Source organism: Trichosurus vulpecula, chromosome 1, assembly GCF_011100635.1.
Source record: "Trichosurus vulpecula isolate mTriVul1 chromosome 1, mTriVul1.pri, whole genome shotgun sequence".
NCBI lineage: Eukaryota > Metazoa > Chordata > Mammalia > Diprotodontia > Phalangeridae > Trichosurus > Trichosurus vulpecula.
Window position 1 is genome coordinate 231,547,339 of NC_050573.1, and position 13,418 is coordinate 231,560,756.

The 13,418-nt window shown below is 42.4% G+C and overlaps 1 protein-coding gene across 4 annotated transcripts in view; it reads right to left on the reverse strand.

Annotated features, from left to right (window-relative positions):
* The window catches only part of PTPRM (protein tyrosine phosphatase receptor type M), a 1,028,886-nt gene extending 1,016,555 nt beyond the window's left edge, over positions 1-12,331 (reverse strand). For 3 of the 4 annotated variants that reach the window (XM_036752827.1, XM_036752817.1, XM_036752835.1), the window contains exon 1: positions 11,493-12,056. In XM_036752827.1, coding sequence (XP_036608722.1) covers positions 11,493-11,565 — 73 coding nt within the window. In that variant the 5' untranslated portion in view covers positions 11,566-12,056. Of the gene's footprint in view, positions 1-11,492; positions 12,057-12,322 lie in introns of those variants that run through there. The other variant, XM_036752813.1, reaches the window with a different exon arrangement.
* Between the last annotated feature and the right edge of the window lie 1,087 nt (positions 12,332-13,418).

Sequence of the window (13,418 nt, forward strand, 5' to 3'; positions counted from 1 at the left end):
TCCTTTTACTGGCACAAGCATACCCTTAAAATATGCTAACACACTACTGTTATCCCTTCCATATCATGATTTTCCCCATCTTGGTTTCGATATATCTTGGGTCAGCATAAGAAATAATTTTTTGGAATTTTGGGGGAATTTTGTGGAAGCCGCAAACAACATGCAAAGGCCAGAAGAGGACACAGAAAAAGTTTAGAAACTTAGAAATGCATAAAATATATGTATAATATTATGTAATATAGCCTATGACCAAATACTTAACCCACATTTTACAATAAGATACTGTAAACACCCCATAAAAGAAAAAGGAAAAAAAAATTCAGACTCCTTCTCTGGTATGAAGAGAGGGCAAAAAAATTTTACACAAATCTTCTAGATCACAAGGGTGCCATGCCCCTAGCCCCCACAAAACAGAAGGAATAATTGTACTCCTAGTCCAGGGGGTAGTTGTCAACAGTCTATTGGACATCTTCACCTGGATATCTCACCAATGCCTCAAAATCAACATACTCCAAATCAGACATCTTTCCCCCCAAACCATTCCTCCTTCTGACTTCTTTATTTCTATTTGATAGTATTGCCATTCACCCTGTCATCCAGGCTCAAATCCTCAGTGTTATTCTACCTCTCTCCCTTGACCCTTGCATCCATTCTCAAAGTTTTGTCGATTTTCTTTACTCTCTTCCACTACCCTCACCCTTGTTCAAGCCCTGATTATAAACAACTAAGCTATTGCAACACTCTTCTAACCAATGTGCATGCCTCTAGTATCTGCTTCCTCCCACACACGACGGTAATCAAATAGCAAACATTTATTAAGTGCCCATTATCAACCATTTATTAAGTGTCTATTATGTGCCAGGCACTGTGCCCATCCTAAAGCACAGCTCTCATGGCGTCCTCTCGTTCCAAACTCTTCAGCGGTTTCCCTTGGGAAGGATGCTAGATTTAGACAAGTAGCTTCACCCCTCTAGACCTCAGCTTTCTATGATTCTGTTTTTCACATTTTTGAAGAGGGCCGATGACATCATGGGGTGACGTCTTGACTCCCAAAAGAATTGGATTTAAACGAGTTGTCAGCCTCACTCTCTCTTCCAGAGCCAGTCTTTCACAACCTATAGAATCATGTTCAAAGTCCTTAGCCTGGCATTCAAGGCCCTCTACCTACAATCTAGCCCAAACTTAACTTTCCAGTCTAATGTCCCACTATTGCTCTTCATTCACAATAGGCTATAATCAAAATAGGGTTTTTCCCAATGTCCAACATGTCCTCTGTTTTGCTATCACTATACCCTTTGCTGCAGCTATGGCTGTCCTAATCACACTCACTTCTCAAGGCTTTTTCCTTAAAGCCTTACCTAATGCCCCAGACAGTTATCCATCCTTTGAATTCCCTTAGTTTATTTGTACCATCTTATTGTACTTTCATATTCTGCCTTATGTTACACTTAATTATGTACATATTTTTCAAATTATTATAGATCTCATTCTGGAGGCTCTACAGTGTTTCAGGGCTTGACACAATCAATATAAGCATCTGGAAAATTTCACCTGTATACAGAATCCCTCTCCGTTTGGCCTCTTTGCTGAATACCCTCCATGAGTATAATATAGATTCTTGGGTGTGTTGGAGCCAGCTTGAACTGGTTCAAGAAGCCAAGTGTCAAATTTTCAGTGTGAACATTTATACTTCAGATGTCAGCAAACACTATAAGTAAGAGCTTGGCTTACGGTTTTGTTAATTTTCTAGACCTAAGAAAGTGATGGAGAAAATGTTTAATGCATATTAAATCAAGATTGTATTATGCATACATTTCTAAAATCAAGAGTCTATTGTTAAATATTTACCAGCACACCCATGCCATCTCTAGCTAGTCTATGTCACCCTGTTATATGCCACTTTGCATGATATTATTGAGAGAGTCAAACCAAATTATCTTTGCTAGAATGAAAACTCCTTGAGAACAGAGATTGTTTCATTCCTTGCGTTTACAAGTCCATTTAGCATAGTACTAGATATACAGTAAGTGTTTGTTTAATGCTTGCTGATTTATCGTTATATATGTCAAGCAATACTGACTGATTTTAACGTAAGCATGTATGGAAAAAGCAGAGCCAGGTCAGTCTGTTATCAGTTTCCTTAGAAAGGAAGGCAAAAGTCATCAGAACTTCTGATTTGCATAAGGAAGGGTAACATTACAAGGGAAAGTTGATGCAGCAGTTTTCATTACAGTTTCAATCGGCCCATTTTCCACTGGAAGAAGTAGAGCCCTGGGAATACTTGCCCCAGCCACCATGGGCACGATTAGAACTAAGAAGTAAAATGGAGTTTTGACCTTAAGTCATATGAGTAGTATTGAGTCAGAAGAGAGAGCATTCAAAGAGTGAAAGTGATCAATCTTGGACTGATCGTCCTTTACCACTCGTGAGCCGACTGCCTGAGGAGGGGAATTACATCCTCGGTGGCTGAAAGATGATTTCATAGCCAATAGCTGAAACAGTCAGCTCAAGAGAACTATGGCTCTTCCATGTCCAGGAGAAACTTGCTCAACTACAGCACCCACACAAGTGGAAGTGGATAAAGGAACTGATGGGTAAAGCTGCAGCCTTCTCCCCCAGGGGGGCAGGCTTACTAACCACAGATCGCCTTGTAGTTGCTGTACGGGGCATTAGGGGACGTTGAAGATAGATGAGATCGTCTGGATCAAGGATACGATGCATCTACACAGAGCACACCCAGGAAAGAGTAGTACAGTAATTTCACTGGAAAACAGTGGTAGCTCTGGATCAATGTAGGTATGGGCTGCCCCTCTCTGTGCCCTGGTCATATGTCCCCTTTATACATGGGGTTTTTGTATAAGAGGGTATCCCAGCCACACATATTTCCCAAACATGTATGTCCCATGCCTTATTCCTGTGTGTGTCCACTCACCTTTATTTTACTCCCCTTCCCAATCTGGCCAGACCAGCCTCCTTGATGATAGTCATACATAACACTACATCTCTGACCCACTAAACTTCTGCACTAACTATAATCCCTGTGTGGAGTTCACTCCTATCTCACTTTCCATCTCTTCTATCATTATTTTTTTCAAAATTCTGTTCAGTTGAAACTTTCTACCCCAAATCTTTCCTGATCCCCCAGATGCTAGTGCCCTCTTTCATCCCAAAACTTTTTGCCCTGCATGTGTGTATGTGTATATACACATCTATGATGCTTATTGTAATACTGTTCCTCCAAATGAATGTTAGCTCTTTGAAGACAGGAACCATTTCATATCTAGTCACCTTATCACCAGCATGTAGCATAGCATATAGCAGGCAATTAATAAATACTTGTTAATTAATCACTTCCCACTGAGAGCCTCTGCATTTGTATGAGTGGGCTCAAGTTCAAAAAGAAAATGTTTTATTCTGATTTTTCATAATTCTGCTATATCATTAAATGGCTTTACTTGAACTAGAATATTCTCTAACCAATTCTCTAACTAGTAAGAGTAAACACATTGGTGGTGACTTGTGGGAGGAAATGGTCAAGAGTATCAGACTACAAGAAAGCTCAGATAGATTATGATTTTCACTGCTAGAGTGTTCACATCTAAGCATCTAAGTATGGATGTGTATACTGCTCTAATCTCCCTTACTAGAAAGTCAGTGGGGAAGCTGGGTAGTGCAGCAGGCAGAGTGCCAAGCCTGGAGCCAGGAAGACTCAAATCTGGCCTCAGACCTTACTAGCTGTGTGACCCTGGACAACTCACTTCACCCCTTTGCCTCAGTTTCCTCCTCTGTAAAATGATTTGGAGAAGGAAATGGCAAACCCCTCCAGCATCTTTGCCAAGGAAACCCCAAATAGGGTCACGAAAAATCAGACATGACTGAAATGACTGAATGATAAGAATCATGTCTTACTCATAACTGTTCACTACCCCCAACACACATACACACACACACACACACACACACACACACTGTTCAGCACAATGTAGACCTTAAATTATAACCAAATGAGTCTAAATTTAAATGAAGCCAAGTAAACATAATGTGTTTTAAAATAGCCAGGCATTACTTGAATTTTGTTCAGGCATCCTACAGGCCAGACTAATGAGGTTAACATGTAACCTCACTTAGTTGGCAAACCTGTATTATCCCTCCTAGTTACAACCGCTATATATAAACCAGCAGTAACATATCAAATGTCAAAAACAAATCCTAGTAGTCCATTGCCACAGACACTCTAATGCTCTGTTCTAAAGTTGTCATTAAGCCAAATGTGAACTTTACCACAATCTGTTCCATGAAGAAAAATTATTATCGTGCAATAAAGAGTTAAAATTTATATGCCCTCAAAGAAACTCATGCAAGCACATGAAGGTATTATATGGTTAAGAAAATACTAAATACTTTACATTCCTTGGACTGCGAGTGAACCTAGCCCAGTAAGCTCCGTGTACATATAATACCGTGTGTTTCTTGGCTTAGAGCAGTGGATTTGGAGATGCAGCTACACCTACTGATCACCAGCAGATCACAGCAGGAGGCATAGGAATTCAACTGCTAGTTGTGTTTGAAGGAAAGCAAATCTAAATAATAATGAGGAATTAAACTTTTAAAGAATCTGTTCAGTGAAATCATACATACCTGCATTTAATTAAAAGTTAGAAAAAATGAGTCTGATCACCTACAGGAAAAAAAAAACCCTAAAATCGATTTTATATATGTTATCATTATATATAATAGATATAAAAATATCAATGAAAATAAAAACTAATTACAAAATTCAAATAACTAAAATTCATAATTCTACAATAGAAATTCCAACTATAAGATCCCATCTGTGTGTCTATAATTTTCCATTTCTCTACTAAAAAAATCCCCATTTTGAAAGCTTCTAAAAATGACTAATACACAGACCTTTAAAAACATTCTGACTGTTTTGAAAGGCATTATTTATCATAAGCTTACTAGGGCATGTCAACAAGTGTGCATGCTACACTAAATATCCATCATCCCGATCACCATGCACAATTATTACCATCAATATTATGGCTGAAATTGTATTAGCAGATATTGATAACAGGATAGAAAACAATTTCCTTCCCAGCTTAAGCACTGACTGAAGTCTGTAATAATCCAATATCTTCTCCAGATAGGGTTATTATTACACGGTCTGTCACAATTGATGATTTAGCAAAGTATCAAGCAGACCAACATTCACAGCAGTATCAGCACAGTATTGTCACTACCGTTTTAAGTGTTTTTAGCTCAAGTATTAAGAGGGGAATGAAAGAATTAAGTCATCACTTCATCTGAAGCTATTTATTTAATAGAGAAATTGCTAGGAGCAGCTAGGTGGCACAGGGAGTAGGACACCGGCCCTGGAGTTAGAAGGACCTGAGTTCAAATCCGACCTCAGATATCTTACACAATTACCAGCTGTGTGACCTTGGGCAAGTCACTTAACCCCAATCACCCTGTCTTCCCTCCTCCAAAAAAAAAATAGAGAAATAGATGGGCGGCAGAGTGGAGTGGATAGAGTGGCTAGGCCTGAAGTCAGGAAGATGCATCTTCTTGAGTTCAAATCCAGCCTTAGACACTTACTAGCTAAGTGACCCTGGGCAAGTCACTTCACCCCATTTGCCTCAGTTTCCTCATCTGGAAAATGAGCTGGAGAAGGAAATGGCAAACCACTTCTTTGCCAAGAAAACTGAAAATGACTGAACACTAACAATGATGATATTGGCTTTGGAACTAAATCCTGTTTGACTCGGACCACTATTCATCTCATCAACAAACTCCCAGCACTTAGCACAGTGTGTGGCACATAATACACACTTAATAAGTGATTATTTACTAACCGACTTCTTGAATACCTACTAAAAGTGGAAAGATACAAGATGAACTAAATACTAGGTAGGCCTAGAAGGTAGTTGGTGTCACTAAATGACCATGGTAGAATCAAACTCTGCTTTGGGGTCTCATGAGAACTCGATCACTTACTGTAATTCTGAGCAAATCCCAACTAGAGTATCACCTGTCTCCCCTGTGAAATGGGAGCTATACTGCTCACCCTGCCTATCTCCCAGAGTTGCTGTGAGGATCAGATGAGACAAAATTTATAAAATGCTATTTCCTACCACTTCTATTACATATATTGGTTTGTTTGCTTTTTTTTAATCACTCCTCTCCCATCTTCTCTCCATCTATTCCTTTCTTTTTTGTTCTATCCCTTAATTATGCCTTAGCCTTAGCTGTGGTATCCATAAGACATAGCCGAGGTTCTAATGACTAAAAGTTTCCTCTTCCACACCCTAACACCATTCCCCACTTGCTTTACGCTGTTCTTCTACTCAGGTTTTCTGATGACTTGGCCGAAAATCTGTGCAATACAAGAAGTTAAGTGAAAAAGGGTGTGCTTTCTTATGGGATCCTTTCCATGCTTTTTTTTCCCTGTTTCTGAAATTTGAAATCACTGACAGCTTTGAAAAGGGCTAACAATTTCTCAATAGGCTTTAGCATGTGCTGAAATCCCAAGGAAGGCTTTAAAGGAAGTCGTTTTCCAAACTTCTTTGTGGTGTGTGGGATTTGGGGTCAGAGGATCGGGATTCAAATATTGGCTCTTACTACCAAAATGAGTCTTGTCAAAGTCTCAAAATGAGGCTTGTCAAGTGCTTTAACCTGTCTGGGCCTCAGTTTCTGTATCTGCAAAATGAGGAGATTAGACTAGGTAACTTTCAAAACCCCTCCAATTCTAAATCATATAATGCCTAGAATTAAATTTAAAGCTTCAGCACATTATCTGTACCACTAACTGTGTTATCACACTACTGATAAACTAGCAGCATTTCCATTTATTGCTTAAAGCCTTCAGCCCCCAAACTTAAAATTTTCTCTCTCCACATAATTTATATCCCAGTGTCTCACTTTGTGTAGAAGTAAAATAAACAATAAAAAGAAACAGCAATGTCACATAGTGGAAAGGTCATTTTGGGAGTCTGAGGACCTAGTCCTAAGGACAGTTGTCCTTACTAGTTCTATGACCGTGGAAAGTCATTTCATCTGCCCAAAACTCATTTTCCTAATTGTTCAGATTTGCCTAACCTACCCTACCACAACGTCAGGGATGAAGAATTTGTCAATTACAAAGCACATGAGATCTTTAGTTATTATTAATAATAATTCATAATGCATTTCCCCACCATCACTGACATTTCCAAATTAACTCATTTCCTATACTTTAGCACAATTTTCTCTCATGGCACTTTGGGCAAAATGTACATGACAGCATCTACCTTTTCAAAAGTTATCACCAGAATACCTAAATTATAATAAATTAACTTCTTTCATAGATCTAGAGTTGAAAGAGCCCTCAAAGTCCATGTAGTTCAGAACCTTCATTTTGCAGTTAAGGCCCACGGAAATTAAGAGACTTGCCGTAGGTCACACCCCAAACCAAAACATTATTGTTTATCATACAGAACTTAGATGATATTGAGACAACACATGTCAAAGAGAACCACTGTTTGGGATTGTTATGTTATATACCTATACTCTTAGATAGTTGTGGTTTTTTTCTAGGAAAATGCAAAATACTACCTAAATATGTTAAGCTAAAACCCTTATTTTTCCAGAATCAGATTGACTTGTGATGACCAACAAATACTACTTTTAAATACTTTATGTTATGAAAAAAGTCATGATTGTTTCTCAGCATATTATTTTTTGTTCACTATTTCAAATTTGCTACACCAAAACACAATAGGAAAAACAGTAACAGTTACGTGATTTCAACTACCTAACAATACAAAATAAAAAAGGAAACACTTTAAATAGCCAAATAACTTTGTGTGACTAAAAAGTGGTATTTTCACTAGCAAGTTTTTTTCTAGAACTCCTTAATGTTATAGAGTGTACTGATATTCCCAAAATATTATTACTAAAGCAATGATTTGCCTCCCTTTATTTGACAAAGTTCAACAAATCAGCCTTGTTATCTAATAGATCTAACAATAGACATCCAGAATAGGCCACACCTCTAGTTTTGAAAAAAGCATTGGGTCAAAGAGAAATATGTTGCCAACTGCTTGGTTTCTCAATCTGAAAAATAGAATTTCACATAAAAGCAGAAGAATTTCTATTCATTCCTTACTCCTTGGCTGTGTACACTTTCAGGAATCTGTTTTCAGAGATCAGCAAAAGCTTGGGAAACTGAACAGGAACCTCAGTTATTTGTCCTTAGTAGGGCTCAGTGAAAAGGCTTCTAAAAGTAAATATTTACATGAGGCAGTATCCTTATAGACCAAAATTCTAATAGGTTTTAGCAAATCATTATGAAATAATCTATTCTCCTATCATTTGAGAGATGACCTCAAGAATTAGTCTAAAATATCAGCTCCATCATCATTTCTGGACCAATAAACAGCTGATTTCAGGAGATGTTATGCGAGCTTGATGAAAAAGTTCCCAGTCTGCAATCTTAGCTCCATATAGGGACAGCTTTTCAAAACCTTGTTTACATGTTTAAGTATTGCTATATGTATATCAAATATGAAAATCTGAATAACTTTTATAGCATTTGAAGGTTATTTATAGTCTGCAAATATTTATTGTACACCTACTATGTGCAAGACACTATGTAGCTGGTACTGCAGAACATGCAGACATGTGTAAGAAACAGTTCCTGTCCTCAAGGAGCTTACATAACTACTAAAATAATTCATGTCCATGTGTGATAGAAAGCAAACAGCCATGGCATTTTAGACAAAATTTTGAAATAAAATTTGGTCTGTCAGGATTTCAGGATGGTTGTCCTATTCACTGATTTTACCCAAAACATAGCAAACTGGGGAAAGAGCTGGTTTTAGAGTCAGAGGATCCGGGTTTGAATTCTGGGTCAGTGTATGCGTCATGTGTGCCTTTGGACACATCCCTAAATGTTGCCAAGACTCAATGTCCTCCTCTATGGATGATGGGGTTGAACTAGATGACCTCTAAACTTGCTTCTAGCTCAAATCTATAATCCTACGGACATATATGACTTCTCCAAAGTCCTAGGTGGTGCACCAGTGAACAAAGATGCTAAAAGTAGTCAAAATTAAATGCATCGTGGGAGAGCACTGTAATTGAAATAATTTCTAAACTCACCATTTTCACTTTAAATATGTGTGTATACATACATACATACATGTATATGTGCGCATGTGAATGTATAGGTACTTATACACACTCAAGCTGTGTTCCATCTCAGCTTTAATTTCCCCATTCCTTCCAAAATAATATTTAAGGAGAACTCTGGCTTTCACAACAAAACTACATGTCAACAAATGTAATGCGTAGCTATTAAATCCCAAAAGAAAATATGAAAGTAAAAATTCTTAAAAAAAAAACATTCCTGTCCAAGGTGGTTACTCAGAGATTATTTCAATTTAAGTTGTTCACTTGAGGTACCAGTCAAAGAAGGAAAACTGACAGTAGTGGCCACTTTAAAAATCTGAATGTTATATAACTAGCAAGACCTTTCACGCACCCAATTTTAAAATTCACTCAACATACATTTGCTGTCGCTTAACTTTAGGTGGGAAATTACGGGTCTTAATAAAGAGAAAAGCCCTCTGCAGTTTACAAACTAAGCTTCTAACAGTAATGCAGCTGGTGACTTTCATGATACATTAACTGTATAAACTTCATGATCAAGAAAGCTTTGCATCAACTGCCAACAGCATGGCAGTGTATCATTCTGCTATATGCCCTCATATCTACAATTATCAGAATGTTGAAGGAAAGACAAAGGACATCTGATTATTTAGGCTTAAGTAGGTTGGGGGAGGGGGGTTGTTTTTGTTTTGAAGGAAAAGAAAACCCAGATCAGCAAAACTCCCTCAAACTCAGCTACAACTTCTCCTTGCCTGCCAACTATGGTCAAGGGAACGGACTGCATACCAGCACAGTGCATTAGATACCAACTCTCAGCAAACCAAAAGCCCGACCGGTAGTCTCCAAAAGATCAACCATACAAAGAAGCCCAGATGTCTGCAATCGCTAAAAATGTGCTTTTCTAGGACTGAAGCTGCCTTCATAAAAATAAAAATACAAACAAAAGTAGTACCCATTCCCGCCAATTCAGCTCATAAACCATTTTGAAACAGTTTCAAGCCACAGTCATGGATTTCTCTAATGGGGGAGGGGAAAGAGAGGAAAGGGAGGAGAGGTGTAACACAAGTGTTACTGTACATGGATTTAATTCGGGACATTTTACAAGATAAATGTAGGACTTTAGTAAAAAAACATGTGAAACCATGTCAATCTAAACGCTTCCACCGGGAGCTTCTGGGTATTCTCTAGAGGTTAGGTCTATATATAAAAACAGGACCGGATTCTGCTCCGGGTGTGTGTGTGTGTGTGTGTGTGTGTGTGTGTGTGTGTGTTACACCTACACACACGTCAGGCTGAATAGTAACATAAGCAATTTCTCCTCTCAGTTAGGAAGTATCCTGGGGATATCAGGGTCACCATACCCTGACATAGGTCAGCTGTCATCTGGGTATTGAAACATCATTTCACTAGGAGATGGGGCAGAAGAGAATGGTGGAAAGCGGAAGCAGTCCTCTAAGCGGCTGACTTCTCTAGAGTCTGGGGTAGTGGGGTAGAGGGTAGGTGGGTGTCTGCCCGCTTCACAGGCTCCCGGAGATTTCTAGTCCTCTCTAGCGAAGATGAAGTTTCCGTTTCTTTTCCCAAGGCCGACACGCGGCAGCAGTCTTGCCCGACGCTGCTCCGGGCCCGGGGAAGGGGCGGAGGTAGTGACTGGGTCCCCCCCACCCCCCGCCCCCAGCAGCCGCCAGCTGGCTGCCAAATCCCAGCTGAGCAAAGCGTGCCGCCAGCCCAGTAAGTCTGAGCGACTCCTGCCCCAGACAGTGTGCACAGAGATCAGAGGGGAACGCGCATAAACTTAACCCCCAATGCCCTCCTCCTTGCAAGACCAAACTTTTCTCTTTAAAAAAAAAAAAAAAGTTTTTTCTGTTGTTTTTGTTTCAGAGGCAGTGCGTGTGCGTGCCACCTCGGTGTCTTTGAGGAGGAGAGGCGGGGAGGGGAAAGGTGCTCCTGGAAAGAGTGTCCTTGTTTTGGGGAGGCTCGGCGAGGGCGGGAGGCTCTCTCAAGTTTCCTTGGTTTCCTCCGTTCCCGGCCTCCCCCACTCCTCCTCTCCTTCCCTTCCTCCACAAGCACAACCCAGCCCGTCTAACGGAAAAGGCATCATGCCCGGAGCTTCGCCTTGCTCTCTCCCTCCCCCAGCTGAAGTACTCATACTCCCCCATTCTCCCACTCTTCCGGAAACTGCCTGCTACCCAAGGGATGTCCCCCCACATACACACACACATACACACACACACGCACACACACGCACTTGGCCTCTTGTACTTGGCCTCCTGTCCCCAAGCTCTGAGTCTCATGATAAAAACAACAAACCCAAACCACAACAGAAAAGCAAGACCTCTTCTTACCTGAGAACGTCTCCCCTCCAGCAGTTAGCAAAAGTCCAACCAAAGTCGCCAGCCAAGTTCCAACTCGCCCCATTTTGTTGACTCCGGGCTGGGCCCACCAAAAGCTGCCCCGTGCGTGGGGAGACCAGGAGGACGCGAAACGGGGGCGTGGGGGTGGCTTGTTTTAAGAGAGAGGGAGAGAAAGGAGGGAAACAGAAAAGTGCAAACAGTTGCAGAAGTCAGAAACTCCGGCGACTCCCGGGGCAAGGGGTAGAGAGGGTCCTCGGACCTCCCCCCCTGCCCCTAGTCCCCCCAGATCGCTTCTTTGCTCTTCTTTCGGGGGCAGTTGGGTGGAGGTAGTCGGGGTGCCAAAAGCCTCCCTGCGGCTGGCTCCAGCGGCTACTCCTGCCTTTCCCCTGGTTCCTCGGCTCGGGATTCTGGCAGTGGCAGAGGCGCCGGCCGTGGCCGTGGCCGTGACCGTGCACTTGGTTCTTCGAGCACTCCCCCACACCCCGCTGCTGCTGCTGCTCAGCTGCTGCTACTGCTGTTGCTGCTGCTGCTGCTCGTGCAGCGGAGAGCTCCCACTGCGCGCCGGCGCCCCTTGCCTCCCCGGGCGCGCCGAGCTGCCGGGGCTCAGCTCGGTCCGCGCTTGCCTATTTCTCCCCAAACTGACTCGCGGTGCCCCCGGCAGGCAGGCTAAAGACAGCTCCCACGTCACGCCCAGGCTCGCCGGCGCTGCGACTGCCCCACTAGAGGGCGTGTGCGGACCGGGCCGGGCCGAGCCGGGCAGGACCAGAGCCAGACTTCACCAGCCGCCTCCCCCCGGACCCCCAACTCGCGTACTCCCTTACTCCGCTCCGCTGCGCGCCGCTCTCTCCAAGGGCGCTTCCACGGCCCGCAGAAGCTTCTTGGAGCGCGGCTGTCCGGAGATCACGGCAGCCGAAGCAGCTGTTGCTGGGGCCGCCTGAGAGCCTCACGCGCGGGAGAAGCGCGGGGAAATGAATTTTCCACCCCTCTTTTCCTTTTCCTGCCTCCCCCTCCGTTTTCTATTTTTGCAGCTGGCTTCGGGGAGAAGCTGTTCAATACCTCCTAGGTCACAGGAAGCTACACTTTCTGAAACCAAGCTGAGAGTAGAGGGGTCAAGGGTTCTAAAATCCCCTAGCGCGCAACCCACCCTGAGCTGGTGTGCCAAAAGACCCTCTGCTCACTACAGACTACGAAGAGATGGAAGCTTTGCCCAAAAAAGTTAGAGGCTCCCCATCCCCTGCAGCAGTAGTGGGAAAAGAGCGACACGCAAGCTAGAGGCGACTTTTGTTGCGGTCCTCTTGGGGTTCGGGGGCACCTCCTCGCTCTCCACTACAGAGGTTTTCAGAGGGATGGAATGAGGAAGAGAAGCGACCAAGGGGGTAGCGTCTTTAGAGAGTCAAATAGAGAATTAGCTCCTAAGCTAAATGCCTAGATACGAGGAGAAAAAAAAAAAAAGCTCCCACAATCGACTCCCCGATCTTGGATTTTACACAGCCAGAGACACTCTTGTGTGCGGAAGTATCTGCCATTGTTATTGTACTAGTGGAGTCCCCGGGGAGAAACCTACAACTCATTCTGAGCAGTGGTGAGACCCCCAAGACAAGGAACCCTTCCGTTTTTCCCTGCCTTGGTCCGATAGTGCTACTGATCACGACCGGATTTGGCCGTGAGAATGCATAGGTGATCTGAATGCTCCCAATGCCCACTCTGAACCCCAGTAAGTGACTGCCAGGTGTGGCACAGTGTCTTTTGCCCAGCGCAACCTTGCACCAGAGCAATCAGATCCATAGCAGGGGGTCAGCAGCCGTGGAATTCGGGAACTCTGAAACCTTCCATACAGATAGGAATGCAGTTTTGCTTCCTTTTTTATTCTCATTCTGCTTCTGCCCTATGAATATGTGAGATATTGGAAAGCAGCAT